Raw genomic sequence first — 20,075 nt, forward strand, 5'->3', positions numbered from 1 at the left:
CCAGCATGGCCAATTGGCCATGCTGATAGGGATAAATGGAGTTCTGATGGGAATTGTAGACTCCTGAGCGGCTGCTGGGACCCAAATTCCGTTAAACTCAATCCCAGTCCAAGAAGAACCGAAGTTGTGGCTAAGTTTCCAGCAAAGACATTTTATCCCAATGTTCTATACAGTTTTAAATGTTTATACATGCCAATAAAGGTCATTTGTTTGTTTGTTTGTTTACCCTAGACAATCTTTCTCAATCTGAACTCTCGCAAAATTGCAACCAGCAGCCAACGATATAATGACAGGTTTTTGCACAGATTGGCTGACCTGTTTCACTGCCCTGAAGTGTTTCGTAGACACAAAGTTTTTTCTAGACTTGGAACCCTGTAGCTTTGAGGGTATAAAATGGTAAGAATGTGTGGACTGGGCATGGCCAGGGTGTTAAGCAGGTAAATGTTTCAGCGTCAGCAGTGGCGCAGGAGGTTAAGAGCTCGTGTATCTAATCTGGAGGAACCGGGTTTGATTCCCAGCTCTGCCGCTTGAGCTGTGGAGGCTTATCTGGGGGGGGGATTCAGATTAGCCTGTGCACGCCTGCCCACACACGCTTCAGCTGGGTGACCCTTTGGGCTAGTCACAGCTACTCAGAGCTCTCTCAGTCCCCGCCTACCTCACAGGGGTGTTTGTTGTAGAGGGGGAAGGGCAAGGAGATTGTCAGCCCCTTTGAGTCTCCTCCAGGAGAGAAAGGGGGGATATAAATCCAAACTCTTCTTCCTCTTCACTGAATTTTTCTATCAGGACACACGTCACCTACTAGAGGTGTCAGGCCAGAGTATGCTGGCCAAACTGCAGACGGGGCCTACGTTTCTCCTGCTTTTACAACGGATCGCCAGAGGACAGAAATTAGTTCCCCTGGAGAGCAGGTTGGGTTGCCAACCTCCAGGCAGGAGCTGGGGATCTCCCCGGATTACCTCTGATCTCCAGACCACAGAGATCCCTTCACCTAGGCAGGGGTCTGCAATCTGCAGTTCTCCAGATGTTCATGGACTACAAATTGGCCATGCTGGCAGGGGCTGATGGGAACCATAGTCCATGAAGATCTGGAGAGCCGCAGGTTGCAGACCCCTAGAGGGAATGCCTGCTTTGGAAGGGGGGGTCTATATGACACCAGTCCCCTCTGAGGTCTCTTCATTACTCAAACCTTGACCATCCCAATTTTACCCTCAAATCTCGAGGAATTTCCCAATCCAGAACTGACGACCCTCAGATAGAGACAGGGGCCCTCTCCATTCTCATTTCAGTCAGGATGACATGAAACACAGAGAAGAGGAGCATTCATGAGAAACTGTACACATTTGACCCCACACTGCATGTTGGGGATAAAATTCATTTTCATTTTCATAACCTTTATTGGCATTATTTTGCTATTCCGCACAGCTTCAAAAGTGAGGCATTATAGTACCTGATATTGCCTCAAGGGCATTATATAAAACCCAACCAATAAATATAAATAAATAAGATGTTGGGGGATAAAAGTAAACTCTCAGTCAGTGGCTAATGACTGCTCAAAGAGGAGGAGGAGGAGGAGGAGGAGGAGGAGGAGTTTGAAGAAGAAGAAGAGTTTGGATTTATATCCCCCCTTTCTCTCCTGCAGGAGACTCAAAGGGCTCTCACAATCTCCTTTGCCCCTTCCCCCTCACAACAAACAACACCCTGTGAGGTGGGGTGGGCCTGAGAGAGCTCCGAAGCTGTGACTAGCTCCAAGAAGGTCACCCAGCTGGCGTGTGTGGGAGTGCACAGGCTAATCTGAATTCCCCAGATAAGCCTCCACAGCTCAGGTGGCAGAGCTGAGAATCAAACCTGGTTCCTCCAGATTAGATACACAAGCTCTTAACCTCCTACGCCACTGCTGCTCCCCTACGCCACTGCGTAGGAGGAGGAGAAGTTTGGATTTACACCAGTGGTGGGATCCAAAAATTTTAATAACAGGTTCCGATGGTGGTGGGATTCAAACCGTGGCGCCGCCGCACACACGCCCCTCCAGTCCCTATTGGGCAGGGAGGTTGCTTTAGCGACCCCTTCTCGGCACTCAGAAAAGATTAGTAACCACTTCTAGAGAAGTGGTGAGAACTGGTTGGATCCCACCTCTGATTTACACCCCGCCTCTCTCTTCTATAGAGAGATTCAAGGCAGCTTACAAACTCCTTCCCTTCCTCTCCTCCCCACACAACAGACCTGCCTTGTGGGATGGGCCGGGAGCTGGAGAGAGTTCTGAGAGAATCATAACTGCAGCCCATTTGAGATCACTCCTGCAGGTGCTTCCATGTGCGGGAGCCCGGGGAAACAAATCCAGTTCACCAGATAAGAGTCCGCCGCCACACGGGAGGAGTGGGGAATCAAAAGCCAGTTCTCCAGATGAGAGCGTCTACCGCTCTTACCCTCTCTCTGAAGTTCATTCAAGACATTGCAGAATAACGCTTGCACTTCTCAAACTGCTTTCTCGGTGCTCTTTGAAGCTGTGCCCGGAGATGGCAGGAAATCCACTTGCAAAACAGTTCTGAAAAGTGGCTTGAAAACGCATTATTCTGCGGTAGCTGCGAAGGGCCCTTTGAAGTGTCGCTTAAAAGGCACATGGCAGGGAATCCACTCAAAGGTCAGAGAATACAGGAGAACGACCGAAATCCACTCCCGGGGCACTCACCGGTTGAGAAAAGTGTTTCCAAAAGGGTTGAGTTTTCGGAAGGGCTTTTTGGGGTCTACAATGAGGGCGTTGCCGGGTATGATCCCTTCCGTTTCGCCGTGCATGACAGCAATGAAAGAGTCGGTGGTGGGTTCGGGTCCGATGCGGCTCCCGGGGATGTCCTGCTCCAGCAGGTATTTGATGAAGGTGGTCTTGCCGGTGGAGTACTGCCCGACCACCAACACCATTGGCTTGTTGTCGAAGTCAGCATCTTCCAGGGCCGGCGAGTGGAAATCATGGAAGCGGTAGAACTCCTCCACTGGCAGGAGCTTCTTCTTGTAGAGGTCCTTCAGGCCCTCCGTCACGGTGTGGATCACCTCTGGATTCTTCTTTTCGTTCTTCTTCATCCAACTGAACATATTGGTGGCTCTAGGATCTCAGCTCAGTGCCCACAACACCTTGGGGAACAAGGTCCAAAATCAAGAAATCTGAGGTTAAAAAAAAGAGGAATTAAAAATCTTGGTCGGAGATATGTAGTTCTGTTCGAGCCCTTCTGTTTAGCGAAGCAGACTGAAAGAGACCCAATCCGAGAGAGAGCCAAAAAAGGAGCACCAACAGATATGCCAAGATGTTTATGAGTCTCTAATCCTTCGGAGCAATCAACAGGCTCTTTGGGTCGTCTTCACAGATCTCCCGGATCAATGCGACTGGGTTGGTTCTCCGAGGTCTTGAAAGAAGTTGGGAACTGAAGTTCAAAAGATCCACAGGGTGGGATCTCTGCTTCGGTAGCTCTTCTGAGACAGTCCTTCGGGTCTAGCTGCAAAAGCAGAGAGGGTTCCCTTTGGCACTGGATTTAGAGAAAAAAGAAAGAAAGTTCCTATGTGGAAATTGCTGAGCTCCAAGTTCTCCAAAGTGCTGTGGGAAGAGGCGGAACGCCAGAACACAGCGGGACAGGCCAGGGTGGGGCCGGGGACACCAATCTCAGCTTCAGATGGAAAATCCCTCTCTCTCTCCCTTTTTAAAAAAATGCTATTCTTTTCCTCTCTTTCTGGGGTCCCGAGGAGAATCCGAAGAGGACTTCTGTTCGGAAGAGAGTCCCTGCTGTCAGGATCTGTGGCTGCCAAGAGACAGGGAGCAGAATGTATTAGCATAAAATATCCAGGAAGGGAGGGGGAGCTGGGGTGGCCAAGAACTTGAGAACAAGTCAGACAAGCGCGCGCACACACGCACACACACACACACAAAGACAAAAATGTTCCCCCAGTTGCAAGAATGTGAATTTGGCAAGCTGAGGTTTTTGGTGCCACCATGTGGTACAGAAAGGAGAAAGCAAGCTCGAAATCAATGTGCATAGAACAAGGGTCTGCAAACTTGGCTCTCCAGATGTTCATGGATCATGAATTCCCATCAAAGCCCCTGCCACTCTGGCCAGGCAGGCAGGGAGCTGATGGGGAACTGCGTAGTCCATGGACATCCTGAGAGCCAAGGTATGGAAAAGACCCTGATCCTCTTCTACTGCAGCTTGACTTATTCCTTAAGAGGTTAAGAGTCTTCGTGGTATCTAATCTGGAGGAACTGGGTTTGGATTCCCAGCTCTGCCGCCTGAGCTGTGTGGAGGCTCATCTCTGGGGAATTCAGATTAGCTCATGCGCCCCGCTCCACACATGCCAGCTGGGTGGCCTTGGGCAGTCACAGCTTCTCAAGACTCCTCTCAGCCCCACCTACCTCACAGGGTGTTTGTTGTGAGGGGGGAAGGGCAAGGAGATTGTCAGCCCCTTTGAGTCTCCTGCAGGAGAGAAAGGGGGGGGGGGATAAAAATCCAAACTCTTCTTCTTCTTCTAATCGAGCCACAAGCATTGGAATTGGTTTGGGCATGTTTGTTGTGCACAGGTGCCTGCCCTGTGCATTGGTGGAGTTATAAGCACTCCTCTTTAAAAAGTACTAAAATATCGACATGTCGCTAGAACATTATAACAATGGGCACAACAGTTTCTCTGAATTCCCAGCTTTCCTTTTTTTTAAAGCAACTCTATATCTCCTTCCCTGCAGAAGATTGAAGGGAAAAGGTATATCTCTGTGAGGGACTAAACTTACTTTAAAAAAAAACACCAGAAGCTGGGAATTCAGAGAACCTGATGAACTTATTATCACAACACGCAAGTAATATGTTTACATTTTAATGCTTTAAAAAATACAAAACCATTTGTCTTTGGGCGAGGGAAGAGGGAATATTCCAGTCATGAAAAAATAGACTTCATGAGGGCGAGACCGTTGATTATGCACAGCGTGTCTGTGTCAGACACTGGGTCTGAAAATAGTAGAACCTGTAGATTTGCTCTGAAGTCTTTATTTTGAAGCAACAGGTAGACATCAGCAAAGACGGATCTGAAGGTTCCGCGCAAACGACTTGCCTATATCCCCCAAATATCCCCGCCCCCCTGTAGCCAAGAGGTTCACTCTATTCCCACTACAAAGCACTAATCCAATCCAATCCAATCCAATCCAAAAACCTTTATTAGGCATAAACCAGAAGTCCCATACATTCCAAGTACAAAAACAGGATCATTGTTTACATATCATGTAGAACATGGATTAAAAATGTAGCAACTGCTTCAGAAATTTCTACATTAGGGCTGTTCCATCGCTTAGACATTTTTAGTGTGTCTGAGAGAAACATAAATTCTAGAGGTAGTAAAGCTCTCAGATCGATCCTAATATCATTATACCTCGAACAGTAAAGCAGGATATGAGGGACGGAGTCCATAGCGTCGGGACAGTACCGACAACATTGCTCACTTTGTGGGATGTCAAGAAAACGGCCTTGAAGATAGACAGAGGGGAATGAGTTGCACCTTGCTTGGTCATGACCCATCTGCACTTATAATTGACAAGCTGTTCTAAATATACAGTGTAAGAAACGTGGGTCCAAGGACCCTCAAAATAATCTGGACAAAGTTGGTGAAGCAGATAACAAAGTTTTTATTGGTTACGGTCTTGCAAGATCGGGTGTCCACTCAGTAGTAGGCACACCCTTCCTTTGTTCTACAGCAGTTTATATTACTTTTTCAGGACTACCTAATCCCTCCCTCACTTCTCCATTGGCTAGGAGATGAGGGCCATGGCCTATTACAGTTCATCTAGTCATACTATGTCATATACCAGGTGGTATCTCCTCCAATTAATACATCTCTATATGGTCATTTCCTGTAATTAATATTGGGTTCTTCTGAACTGTCAACCCTTCGTTAGGGTCTTCATGATATATATCCATGCCGTGTCTTCATGATATATATCTTCATGATATATATCCTTCCTCTGGATGCCCTCTTGATGCACCTGCCACGTCTTTGGTTCCCTTATCTTACTGTGAAGACACCATCATATTTTATCCCTTCGTCCAAAGGCCTTCTATCTTGGCACAGGATCTTAGCCTCCTATAAGCAGGTACTTCTTGGCACAAGAACCGAGGTTTTCTTGACCCATTCCCCTGCTTTGAAGACACTATCCCAAGCTTGCTAGGGGCCCTCTTATCAGCAGGTGTCTGTTTGGCACAAGAACTCATGTTCCCTTATTATTTATGACTATTGAAACCAAGCTTCAGAAGCTTCTAAGCTTCTGAATGGAGTTTCTGCTTAATAGCACCTACTGATTAGGATCTAGAGAAGCAAGCTGTTTTAGCTATTTTACACTTTAAACTGAGAGAATAACATTTATAGCAGGATTCATTACACATAAAACATTAGGATACATATATTCAACATGAGTGATTAACATATTATTTAAGTTTCATTATTTAGTTACAATATAGAAGCATTTTAAACGTAAAAATGTATTATGAACTTTCCCCTACTAAACTCTTAAACCCTTTTTCCTGCCAGCTCATTAGAGCAAGTATACTGGCAAGCACACGTTATCATTTCACTCCCTTTTTCTACTAACGGACTTCAAAAGAGGAGACATAATAACCTTGGAGTCAACTGGACATCTTTAAAGTGAACTTTATATGAACTCTACATACACTTTTATAAAGCTAAATTATACTTAGTGTTCAACAACCTTTGTATTTTCTGTGAAGGCTATATTCTTTGTGACTTCTAAATAATGCCTATATTTGTGCACTATGTTTATCTGTGAAAATACTTACTATAGGCTTACATTTTAGGAAAACACTTAATAATACCTTCTTTGTGTAAAAGCAACATTTTGCCATCTCTCACATACAGCAGGGCTAGATTTCGGGGGTGTGATCCCAAAGTATAGAGGGGAACAGGAGCTTTGTGCATCACTCAGGAGAGATTGGTATTCCTGGTCGTACAGTCTGATCTTTAGATGATGGTAAATTTCCGTGGCGGTAAGCATATGAAGAGACTCCCATGAGAAACCCAAGGAGAAGATTTTTTTTTTTCAATATGGAGCCACCACTTCGAAAGCTGAAGCTCCCTCATTTCTAGACAAACAAGAAACGTCTTCTCCTGCAGGTGGAAGATGCCCATGGGTTTCAAATGGTTGGGGGGGGGGGTCTTTAGAACCTTGCAGATCAATCTCCATAATGCCAGAGGGAACCCCCCCCCCCCGAAACATCTGACAAAGAGAGCTTTGACTCTCCAAAGCTCATGCCCTGAAAATCTCTTCGGTCCCTAAGGTGCCCCTGGATTCGAATCTAGCTCTCCTACTGCAGAGCAAAACAGCTGCATGATTGGGGTAAATGTCAGTTGCAGCAAGATTTCTTGTACGGACATATTTTCTGGAGTCCCGCTTTCACGTTCTATTTTCTCCGCAGCAAACGAGACCACTTGGGGCATGACTTTAATTTGCTTCTCCACTAGAAAGGCTGTTCCCAGCCTTGTAGTTTTCCAGTGAGCATACATTTGCCCCCGACATCTTCCCTCCACCCGCAGCCAGCCCACCTAGCTTCACCCTCTGCCACCCATGGTTTCCCCCTCACCCCCCTTTCATGGTCCCCTGGAGAGCATGTTGGGTTGCCAACCTCCAGGCAAGAGCTGGAGATCTCCCAGGATTACCTTTAACCTCCAGACTACAGAGATCACTTCACCTAGAGCAGTGGTGGCGAACCTATGGCACTCCAGATGTGTTGGAATAAGCGACTTCTGCATGCCTGGACACTGGGGGGTGCTGTGTATCTCACTCTAACTGTGATGTTGCCTCTCTTGTTTGCCCTCCTTGTCTGGGCCAGGAGACCACCCACTAACTTCCTTTCTTCCCCATGCTGGTTTAATTTCTGCTCTAGCCTTTGACCTGAGCGCATGGTCAATGGCAACCTGCTCAGTGGGGTTTTCCCACTGTAGCATCCTCTCACCTGCACACACGTGATGGCGCGTTAGTTGTGCTCACTTGTCGTAGGGGAAGTAATCTCTTTAGACTAGGGTTTCTTTCTATCTACCTTTTTCCTGGAACAAAGCTGTGAACTGGAGATGCTTAAATAAATGTAAGTTTTACCTTTTTACATTTATCTCTTGGGAAGATTCTGTAAACTGCACTCACACACACTACCGGGCAGATCCGTGACTCTAAACTAAACCTAACAAGATGTTCATGGACTACAATTCTCATCAGCCCCTGCCAGCATGGCCAATCGGCATGGCCAATTGACCATGCTAGCAGGGGCTGATGGGAATTGTAGTCCATGAACATCTGGAGTGCCATAGGTTTGCCACCACAGACCTAGAGAGAATGCCTGCTTTGGAGGGGGAGGGGTCTCTAAATGCTTCTATCAAGATATCAATATCTTGATATAATAACTGAGAGGGCTTTTCCAAGGAATAGTACAAGCAGGGTCTTCTTTTGGCTCCACTTCACCGCCCCCACTCTTCCCTCCCTAATAGTCAGGAGGGCTTTTAAAATTTTATTTCAAACCAGCCTTTCTTTTAAAACAAACCTCTTTCTTCCCTGCTGCGGCAATGATAGCAGGAAGAGAGAGCAAGACAGAGAGATAATGTATGCGTGTGGAGAGGGGAGGGAGAGAGATCTGTGCCTTAAGGGCTGATTTGATGTGTGGAGTGAAGAGAACCAGGAACTGAGAGCTGGGCAGATTTCAGCAGACAAACTGCGCTGCAGGCTGTGGACTGCCTCCTCATGCGTAAACAGAAAACACGAGGAGACCCCACTACAAGCCCACTGCACAGCGAAGGGCCCCAAGGTAAGGTTTCCATGCATAACGGGCCAAAGAAAACCAACAGAAATGTTACACGTGAAGAAACAGACACGGAGACTACAGGCACAAAAATGCATGTGGAAATCAGAGGATAAACTGAAGCAGAACCAATGGTTAAAAAAAAGCAGAAAAGTTGTGAGTCTCAAAAGAAGAGTGCAGCCCTATAGTCTAGACCAGGGGTCTGCAACCTGTGGTACTCCAGATGTTCATGGACGACAATCGGCCATGTTGGCAGGGGCTGATGGGAATTGTAGTCCATGAACATCTGGAGAGCCACAGGTTGCAGACCCCTGGACTAGACAGTTTCTGGTAGACTGCCTCCTCCTGCCTGCAGGATGCTGGGAATCTTATAAAGATTTATCAAGGGTCTTGATTTAAAAGACGTCCTGAGTTCTTACTATGCGTATACTCAGGATTGCTGAGCTCAGATGAATTATGTTTTCAAACAGCCGCCTTCAGCATTTCCAGACCCACAATCCACTGAGTTGTAAGCCCATGACAGGAAGCACTATTTAGTCATTGGCTGAAATGCCTTAAGAATCAGTTGCTGCCCCTGCATCTGTTAGCAGCGCAGGATCTAAAAGTAACCCCTGGCCGTGGTCCTGTTCTTTCAAGGGGAGTGCAGCGCCCTCTAGTGCAAACAGATTAGCACTTCCATCGTTTGATAGAACTTGAATAGTAAGAACATACGAACATAAGAACTAGCCTGCTGGATCAGACCAGAGTCCATCTAGTCCAGCACTCTGCTACTGGCAGTGGCCCACCAGGTGGCTTTGGGAGCTCACATGCAGGAGGTGAAAGCCTTCTGCTGAAAGCCTTCTGCTGCTGCTGCTGCTCCCGAGCACCTGGTCTGCTAAGGCATTTGCAATCTCAGATCAAGGAGGATCAAGATTGGTAGCCATAGATCGACTTCTCCTCCATAAATCTGTCCAAGCCCTTTTAAAAGCTATCCAGGTTAGTGGCCATCACCCCCTCCTGTGGCAGCATATTCCAAACACCAATCACACGTTGCGTGAAGAAGTGTTTCCTTTTATTAGTCCTAATTCTTCCCCCCAGCATTTTCAATGAATGCCCCCTGGTTCTAGTATTGTGAGAAAGAGAGAAAAATGTCTCTCTGTCAACATTTTCTACCCCATGCATAATTTTATAGACTTCAATCATATCCCCCCTCAGACGTCTCCTCTCCAAACTAAAGAGTCCCAGACACTGCAGCCTCTCCTCATAAGGAAGGTGCTTCAATCCTTCAATCATCCGCGTTGCCCTTCTCTGCAATTTTTCTATCTCTTCGATATCCTTTTTGAGATGTGGCGACCAGAACTGAACACAGTACTCCAAGTGCGGTCGCACCACGGCTTTATATAAGGGCATGACAATCCTTACAGTTTTATTATCAACTCCTTTCCTAATTATCCCCAGCATAGAGTTTGCCTTTTTCACAGATGCCATGTATTGAGTTGACATTCCCATGGAACTATCAACTAAGACTCCCAAATGCCTTTCCTGGTCTGTGACTGATAGCACTGACCCTTGTAGCGTGTATGTGAAGTTTGGATTTTTTGCCCCTATGTGCATCACTTTCCATTTTGCTACATTGAACTGCATTTGCCATTTCTTCAAGCTTATCTGGAGTGACTTATCTGATCTCAGGTGGCCCGCTAACCCTGGAACATCAGGAGAAGGTATTCATAGGTGGATTCCGCACAACATAAGTATAACATCTTTAAGACGTTATGAAAAGATCAGTTTGGGGATTTTGTGATCCCTACAAAATGAACACAAACAGGTGTGCGGCGTGAAACTAGTTAACCCAGGAAATAGCGCAGCACGTCGGCTGGCTGGTAGTGAAAACGTCAACAATGCTAGTCAAATGAATAATCTACTATAGTCTCAAAACTCAAATGTATCTTATTGACATAAGTTCTTAAACTGTTGGCACAATTTTACATAGTAATGTACTGAGATGCATCACAAATCCTAAACCTAAAGAGGTATCGTTCATAAGAAGCTAGATTCCTTATTCAGTGCTATATATCTAAAACAGCAGAAAGCAAAAAGCAAACCGCAAAAGTCCATAACAGAGTGCGGTGCCAGCAATATCTTGCCAAAGAGTTCGAGTGCTGCTCCACTGTTGCGAAATTCAAGCGTCACTGTCTGTAAGCTGCTCCGCTGCGGTAATGCAAGCCTCGATTCATGATGATATGAATAGTTACAGTTCAATTCAAACGCAATCGCGTATTTGCGTTTTCAATCATCCATCTTCTTCAGGAACATGTTAGTTTACTACCCTGTTTCCCCTAATATAAGACATCACCGAAAAATAAGACATAGTAGAGATTTTGCTGAAGTGTGAAATATAAGGCATCCCCCGAAAGTAAGACATAGCAAAGTTTTTGTTTGGAAGCGTGCCCGACGAACAGAACACAGAAAAATAAGACATCCCCTGAAAATAAGACATAGCGCATCTTTGGGAGCAAAAATTAATATAAGACACTGTCTTATATTCGGGGAAACACGGTATAACTTAATTAAGCCAACCGGCTGTAATCTAAAAATAATAACATATCATATAACATTATTCTTAATATCATAATGACACGATTACATAATCATAATGACATGATTACATATTACATGGCATCAACAATATATATATATATACATATGTTTTGCTCTATGAACTTACATTAGACAAGATGTCTTAGACCTCAGCCTTTAGCTATCCATGTGTTGTCTGTGTGCAACTGCCTAGATAGAATTTGAATAGTACTTCAAGCTAATCTAGAATGACTTATCTGATTTCAGGTGGCCCACTAACCTGGAACATCAGGAGAGGGTATTCATAGGTGGATTCCGCACAACGTAGGTATACCATCTTTAAGATGTTATAAAAAGATCAATTTCGGGATTTTGTGTTCCCACAATGCGGGAGAACGCAAGCGTTGTCAGCCAAAACAGATCTTTTCCCCCGCCTGCTGCACGGAGCTCTTGTTGGTTTCACGGTGGCGCCAGCCATTTTGTGTCCTGTGGCAGATTCTCCAAGAAGATTCCCCACAGAGATTTCCTCTGCCTGCAGATCATCTGTTTGCTATTTCGCAGGCAAAAGTAGAAGAAGAAGAAGAGTTTTGGATTTATATCCCCCCTTTCTCTCCTGTAAGGAGACTCAAAGGGGCTGACAATCTCCTTGCCCTTCCCCCCTCACAACAAACACCCTGTGAGGTAGGTGGGGCTGAGAGAGCTCCCAGAAGCTGTGACTAGCCCAAGGTCACCCAGCTGGTGTGTGTGGGAGTGCACAGGCTAATCTGAATTCCCCAGATAAGCCTCCACAGCTCAGGCGGCAGAGCTGGGAATCAAACCCGGTTCCTCCAGATTAGATACACAAGCTCTTAACCTCCTACGCCACTGCTGCTCCTAGATGAATAAAGTTTGTTTAGCCAGTGATCCTGTGTCTTTTTTTGTTTTGTTTTGAGGGGGCTGTCTGTGAAACGATGGCAACACGAATATGTACATATTGCAGCTTCTCTAATGATGTCCCCACAGCTTCGCAGACAGCCCCCTTAAAACAAAAGAAAAGAAAAATGTGCATGGGATCGCTAGACAAGACAAACTTTATTTATCTACTTTTTACAGTGAGATAGCAAACGGGTGAGTTGCAGGCGGAGGAAACCTCCGGGGGGGAACCTCCACAGAGAATTTGCTGCAGAAGGCGTGAGTGGTGGAAATGAAATAAAGAGGTTTGGGCAGGAGAAATAACACGTTTCCTGCCTGCTGGTATTTCTGAATGGAAGCAAGTTGTTTGTCTTGTAGAGCATCTCTACTATAGAGCCAGTCACGAATTTTGCTAGCATCCCATCGATGAATAGTTTTCAGATCAGAAATTTCGTATAGAGCTCATATGGGAGAGATTTGATCCTCCCCCCTGTTTGTTCTCGTCATGTGTCTATAGCTCAGATTTACTAATTGGTTGGACTTTAGAGTTGCCAAGGTTTTATAATACAAAAGTATTCTTACATGGATTCTTGTCCTGATGGAGGGTAGCCCTACTTCCATTCGGAGCAGCGGGGCAGGGGTGGAGGGTGGCGGGGCCAAAATCTTTCTCAGAAAGATATTTTGGACCGTTTCCAATTTTCCTACAGTGGCAATGTCCCATCCCCAGATTTCTGCTCCGTACAATACTTGCGCCAGCACTTTACTCTGATACGCTTTAATAATTGGGGGAATCAGTAGGCCTCCTTTGCCAAAGAAAAATCTGAGTAACCCATTGGACAGACGAGTAGCACTGGAAATTTTTTTCCCTTATTTGGGCCCTCCAGGATAGAGAGTCCTGAAAGGTTAGACCTAAGTATTTATATAGGGAGGTCTGTTCGACCTGCTGCTGTTCTATTTTCCAGTTTTGTTTCTTGTTTCTGCTTCCAAAGACAACTATTTTTGTCTTGCTGCCATTGATTTTTAGTTGTATGGTCAGTAGGCAGGAATTGTCTTCAACCGGGGTGGGGGGGAAAGATCACTAGTTTAGCGATCTTTGGAAAAAAAGGGGTTGAGAGAAATAACGGTTTGAATTCATTTTGGGGGAGACAGCTGTGCAAAGTCCTTTTCCAAAATGCTGTTAATAATAGCCTGCAGACATTACATTTGTGCTGTGCAGAATTCACCTTAGCTATACCTGAATCGAGGAGACCAAAAATCATGTAGGCTGCACAGGTGAGAAGCAGTCGCGTTGCAAACTTTGCTTTGCAGTGGGGTTGTTCTGTGCACGCAATCCTTTCGTCCCCCACGTCTTTTTGTTTGCCCTCCTGCAAAGTATCCCTATCCGCTATTTTGCTCACCCGCCTTTTAAATTGTGGTTGCATGATTGACACCCCTGGATTAAAGCTGTGTCGGTCCTAATACCAAATAAGATGCCAATTTGAAATGAACCCGTGCTGTTGGTATCGACCAGGAATATTGTCAGCTGAGAGCCAGTGTGGTTTAGAGGTTAAGAGCAGGTGGGTTATAATCTGGAGAACTGGGTTTGATTTCCTATTCCTCGACATGAGTGGTGGAGGCTTATCTGTTGAACCAGATGTGTTTCCGCACTCCTACATTCCTGCTGGGTGACCTTGGGCCAGTCCCAGTTCTTCGGAGCTCTCTCAGCCCCACCTACCTCACAAGGTGTCTGTTTTGGGGAGAGGAAGGAAAAGGAGCTTGTAAGCCACCTCGAGTCTTCTTACAGGAGAGAAGGTGGGATATAAATCCAAACTCCTCCTCCTCCTCCTCCTCCTCCTCCTCCTCCTCCTCTTCTTCTTCTTCTTCTTCTTCTTCTTCTTCTTCTTCTTCTTCTTCTTCTTCTTCTTCTTCTTCTTCTTCTTCTTCTTCCTCCTCCTCCTCCTCCTCCTCCTCCTCCTCCCAAGCACCTCACCCAGAAAAGGGATAATAGCTCCTGGCCAATCACTGGAAAAATAATTAGTGTACAGGAAAAGTTGCAAGAGGGCTGGGCCAGCTATGGGGGAAGGAAGGGAAGGAGGGGGGGGGGGAGAGAGAGACCCCTTCTGTATGTCACCTGAAACATTTGCAAAACATTTTTGATCCCCCCCCCCTTTACCATGATGTTTTTCTGCACTCACGCCCTTGGAATGATTCAGGGCCTCCATGAGATGTTTTTTCCCTTGTGGGGGCATGGGGCGTTATTTGTAGAATCAATGCTACTTTGGTTCAGTGTTTCCTAGCTGTGATTCTCTATAGCTATGTGTTTTGATGGTTCAAAGATACAACCCCCCAAAAGAATAAAAACCCACAGAAATGATGAAAATAAAGAGGCAAAGGGGGGGGGCAGAAAGTGATTTTTCTGTGCCACTGAAAGACGCGTCCTTCCCTAAGCTGACCCCAAACCCTAACTAAAGGCCAAAGAAAAACCTGCCTAAATTGATGCTGTTATCCACAAAATTCCTTGTCTGGGGGGATGGGGTTTTCCCAGCAGCCTCTTTTGGCCTGGTTGTTATCTGTTGTTTTCTGTTGTTGGCCCTTCAAGTAAAGCGACATTGGGATGCGGGTTTTGCGCAGTGCATTTCAATCTGGTCACTTCAAGCCGCACCAGTCCTTCTCCTTGGCTATCTTGCGGAGCGTTTTTTCCCCTTCCTTATCTTTGGAATATTCTAACTTTTGTGCGAAAGCGCTACGCCAAGATAGCAATTTGAGGCTGTATCACTAGCTTTCAGCAAACATCTGAACGTTGGCACTATAACACCGGACTGTTGAGTTGGTCTAGCGCCACAGCAACAAAGCAACACACACACACACACACACACACACAAAGGGGGAAAGAATACGCTCAGTGGTGGGATCCAAACATTTTAGTAACAGGTTCCCATGGTGGTGGGATTCAAACTGTGGCATAGCGCCAATGGGGCTGGGCGGGGCACAATGAGGGCATGGCCGGGCATTCCTGGGCGGGGCTGTGGCAAGGACGCAGCCGCTGCGCCGGTCCTTGGGTGGAAAACGAATGCACGCAGGCGCAGGCTGCCACGCACGCCGGTGCACCTCCTGCTAGACTGCTTCCAGTTCTGCGCGCTACTGCTGAGAGGAGGGGCGTAACTAAGGCAAAAATCACGTGGCAAAATCACCCATCAGTAACCCCCTCTCGGCACACACAAATAATGAGTAACCTACTCTCGGGAACCTGTGAGAACCTGCTGGATCCCACCTCTGAATACGCTGCAAAAAGGCTTTGGAATGGGGGCAAAGCAACATTTTCAAAAGCGCCACAAGCACTTCAACAGCAATTCGGAAGTGCAAAGGAGGCCGGAAAAAGGAAGTTGTTTAAAAAATAAACCACTAGCATCCGGGAGGCAAATTGGTTCTATCTGAGTAGACACAAAAAATCGATTAATTACTGGCTGCTGAAATAGATGACAAAGACTAGTTTTATCAAACAGCCACCAGGCCCGAGCGACTACAACTATCACTAGATAAAATGGGCAAGGGTCAAACATACATGGGGTTAGCTGCTGCCGCCCAAATACCTGATCTCAGGCTGCACAAAGGGAGTTTCTATAAACAATTAAGGAAGGGTCTGGCGTATCTCCACACCTGTAGTAAAACATTAATCATTTTATGGCTCTTTTCCATCTAAGGATGATGTTTCACATATATAAAATTAACCCTTTGCTATCCCAACACATTAATTGTCCTGGCAGAATGGTGAAGCCTTCCTCTGGATCGCAAACCAAGGCACAAGTTGCAGTTCGAAACCCATAGCAAAATCTTCGTGTTGTGATACTGACGATACATCACATTTGCTTTGAAGATCAAAGTGATCAGTGGTAGATTCTGCATAGCATATTCCAGAGGCATATCTAGGGAAAATGTAGCGTGATGCAAAATCTGAGTTTTACACACACACACACACACACGCAAATGAGTGCTATCGGTGGAGCTCCACGGGGAGGGGAGGCGGCAGCGGGGAGGTCCGGTGCTAGGTGGGAGAGGCACTGAGGCATGTAAAAACACAGCCCCCAGCTTTAGATGTTACCCCCAATATGCAAAGGGAGAAGATCAAGAGGAAAGAAGAAGAAAAGTTGGATTTATATCCCCACTTTCTCTCCTGTAAGGAGACTCCAAGGGGCTGTGAAGTGGGTGGGGCTGAGAGAGCTCAGAAGAACTGGGACTAGCCCAAGGTCACCCAGCTGGCGTGTGTGGGAGTGCACAGGCTAATCTAGTTCCCCAGATAAGCCTCCACAGCTCAAGTGGCAGAGCGGGGAATCAAACCCAGTTCCTCCAGATTAGAGTGCACCTGCTCTTAACCACTGCAGGCAGCGAGAAGGGGGCAGTAGGGGAGTGGCCCGCCTGGAAGGCCTCAGGGGGGAAGGAGGAGGGGCGTGGGGGCGCCCCCCCACATGACTGAATGGCCTCCACCTGGGGACATGTAACCCCACTGGCATATTCATAATGAGTTGCAAACATCATAAATGAATCGGTTTTACTTCTTTGCCGTTTGCTTGTGTGTCATTTATGCATTCAGGAAGCAATTCAAGCCCATGGAAACAATTCGGATTGTTTCTGCGCCTTTGCCACAATCTGATTGGCTGCACTTGTGTAGTTTCGCATATACAACAGACACAAGAAAAGGGGACTTTCTTTCAATGGCCCAACAATATTGGATATAAGAACATAAGAACAAGCCAGCTGGATCAGACCAGAGTCCATCTAGTCCAGCTCTCTGCTACTCGCAGTGGCCCACCAGGTGCCTTTGGGAGCTCATGTGCAGGAGGTGAAAGCAATGGCCTTCTGCAGCTGCTGCTCCTGAGCACCTGGTCTGTTAAGGCATTTGCAATCTCAGATCAAGGGGGATCAAGTTTGGTAGCCATAGATCGACTTCTCCTCCATAAATCTGTCCAAGCCCCCTTTAAAGCTATCCAGGTTAGTGGCCATCACCCCCTCCTGTGGCAGCATATTCCAAACACCAATCACACGTTGCGTGAAGAAGTGTTTCCTTTTATTAGTCCTAATTCTTCCCCCCAGCATTTTCAATGGATGCCCCCTGGTTCTAGTACTGTGAGAAAGAGAGAAAAAATATGTTAGTATAGAGAGCAATGAGTGAAATGGTGGTCATACTTGCTGCCGGGTGGGGGAGTGGGGGGGTGGGGGGAGACATGCTTGAGGAAATCATATAATGTAGCCGATGCTCAGAGAATTAGCCTACGGTGTCTCCTGCCTGCTGCATTTGCGCAGGAGCATCTTCAACTCGGAATGTTGCGAAAAGATAGCTAGTTTCGTGATTTTTGCAAAACCCGGGTGGTTGAGAGGAGCATAATGGGCTTAAGTCATTTCGGGGGAAAGACCTGTGCGAAGTTCTTCCCCAAAGCGTTATGTATAGCATCCTCAAGACGTTATATTTGTGCTGCGTGGAATCCACCAGTGTCTCCTTGCTGCTGGAAAAAGGACTGAAGCCTTGGCAGGGACAAATACATGGGACACTTGTGTTTGACTTCATACCATATTGCATACGTTCAAATTTATTTACTATTTATTTACAAATTTATTTACAAATCTATTTACTATTTATTTATTATTGCTGCTTTAAATTGTTTTAGCCAGTGTTTTAACTGTATTTTATGTTGTACACCGCCCAGAGCCCCTCGGGAATGGGGCGGTATAAAAGTCCAATCAATCAATCAATCAATCAATCAATCAATCAATCAATCAATCAATCAATCAATCAATCAATCAATCAATCAATCAATCAATCAATCAATCAATCAATCAATCAATCAATCAATCAATCTTAACTTGTCCTCAAACTTCCCTGACAATCTTCAGCAAGGCACACTCTTCCACCTTCATTTCCATTTTCTGCAAAATGGGAGGACAGATTCACCTGGGGGTGGAAATAAATAGGATACAAAAGCATTCCCAGTGACCCCACTGTCATCCCAGGAAATGTACTGCCGGCTACATTTCTGTGCAACAGAGGAGTAAAAAAATATGGCAACCCCTCCAGACAACTTCAATGTGCCGCTTCACACAGACAACTCCCCCTCCCCTCCCCTTTCCTCCCCTCCCTTGCATGCCATCCCTCCCTCCCCCTTCCCTCTGCTAGGGTGGGTGGGCCAGGTCCAGATGCCAGGCCCCCTCTCCTTCCATCCCCTCCCTTGCATGCCACCCCTTCCTCCCCTCCCCCTCCCTCCACTAGGATGGGTGGGCCCAGTGGTGGGATCCAAAAATTTTAGTAACAGGTTCCCATGGTGGTGGGATTCAAACTGTGGCGTAGCGCCAATGGGGCTGGGCGGGGCACGACGGGGGAGTGGCTGGGCATTCCGGGGGCGGGGCATTCCTGGGCGGGGCTGTGGCAAGGACGCAGCTGCTGCGCCGGTCCTTGGGCGGGAAACGAATTCACGCAGGCGCAGGCTGCCACGCACGCCGGGGCACCTCCTGCTAGACTGCTTCAAGTTCTGCACGCTGCTGCTGAGAGGAGGGGCGTAACTAAGGCAAAAATCACGTGGCAAAATCACCCATTAGTCACCCCCTCTCGGCACACACAAACAATTAATAACCTACTCGCGGGAACCTGTGAGAACCTGCTGGATCGCACCTCTGGGTGGGCCAGGTCCAGATGCCGGGCCCACTCCCGCGCATGCCACCCCCTCTCCTCATTTGTGGCTGCTGCCCCCCCTCCCCAGCTGCCCGGCACAATGTAGTGTCCTTTTGCCCAGGTCTGAAAGCAAAACTGTTTTTATACGCTCCACCCTGCCAGAAGCAAGCTCTTGTCCCGCCCCCAGAGAAAGAGGTTATCTTTGCACGCCTCCTCTGCACTATATAAAACAATACCAAGTAAATATCACAGCGTTTGACCCAGCCATGGCCCTTCCTAGCCTAACAATCCGGCTAACTAGGGACTCTGATATCAAGGGAGTCGCCCCCGTCCTGCCTTACTATGGGCAGAACTACTGGGATCTGAAACGGCAGTGTCTTCGGAAGGGATGCCTCTTCACTGACCGTTTCTTCAAAGCCTGTCCCGAATCGATCGGATACCATGAGCTGGGGCCTAAGTCAGCGGCCACCCAGGGGCTGGTTTGGAAGAGACCAAAGGTAGGCTGAGATTAAGGTGGTCTTTGCTTTGTTTCTGCATTATAATAATCCGTTCCTAAGAAAAGCACACAGACAACCAGTGTGGTATAGTGGTGGATTCTAATCTGGAGAACTGGGTTCGATTCCCCACTCCTGCACATGCTGGCGATGATTAGGAAAGGAGTTGATAATAAAACTGCAAGGATTGTCATGCCCTTATATAAAGCCGTGGCGCGACCACACTTGGAGTCCTGTGTTCAGTTCTGGTCGCCACATCTCAAAAAGGATATCGAAGAGATAGAAAAAGTGCAGAGAAGGGCAACGAGGATGATTGAGGGACTGGAGCACCTTCCCTATGAGGAGAGGCTGCAGCGTTTGGGACTCTTTAGTATGGAGAGGAGACGTCTGAGGGGGGATATGACTGAAGTCTATAAAATGATGCATGGGGTAGAAAATGTCGACAGAGAGAAATTTTTCTCTCTTTCTCACAAGACTAGAACCAGGGGGCATTCGTTGAAAATGCTGGGGGGAAGAATTAGGACTAATAAAAGGAAACACTTCTTCACGCAACGTGTGATTGGTGATTGGAATATGCTGCCACAGGAGGGGGTGATGGCCACTAACCTGGATAGCTTTAAAGGGGGCTTGGACAGATTTATGGAGGAGAAGTCGATCTCTGGCTACCAATCTGGATCCTCC

General features: G+C 46.8%; 2 protein-coding genes across 2 annotated transcripts in view; one reads left to right on the forward strand and one right to left on the reverse strand.

Annotated features, from left to right (window-relative positions):
- The window catches only part of EHD2 (EH domain containing 2), a 67,138-nt gene extending 63,318 nt beyond the window's left edge, over positions 1-3,820 (reverse strand). Inside the window, 1 exon segment of the mRNA XM_048499121.1 lies at positions 2,687-3,820. Coding sequence (XP_048355078.1) covers positions 2,687-3,084 — 398 coding nt within the window. The 5' untranslated portion in view covers positions 3,085-3,820.
- Positions 3,821-19,166: 15,346 nt separating this feature from the next.
- Positions 19,167-20,075, forward strand: part of LOC125434135 (calpain-12-like) — a 69,307-nt gene continuing 68,398 nt past the window's right edge. The window contains exon 1 of the mRNA XM_048499129.1: positions 19,167-19,397. Coding sequence (XP_048355086.1) covers positions 19,167-19,397 — 231 coding nt within the window. The remainder of the gene's footprint in view (positions 19,398-20,075) is intronic.

This window comes from Sphaerodactylus townsendi, linkage group LG06 (genome assembly GCF_021028975.2).
Source record: "Sphaerodactylus townsendi isolate TG3544 linkage group LG06, MPM_Stown_v2.3, whole genome shotgun sequence".
Classification (NCBI taxonomy): Eukaryota; Metazoa; Chordata; class Lepidosauria; order Squamata; family Sphaerodactylidae; genus Sphaerodactylus; species Sphaerodactylus townsendi.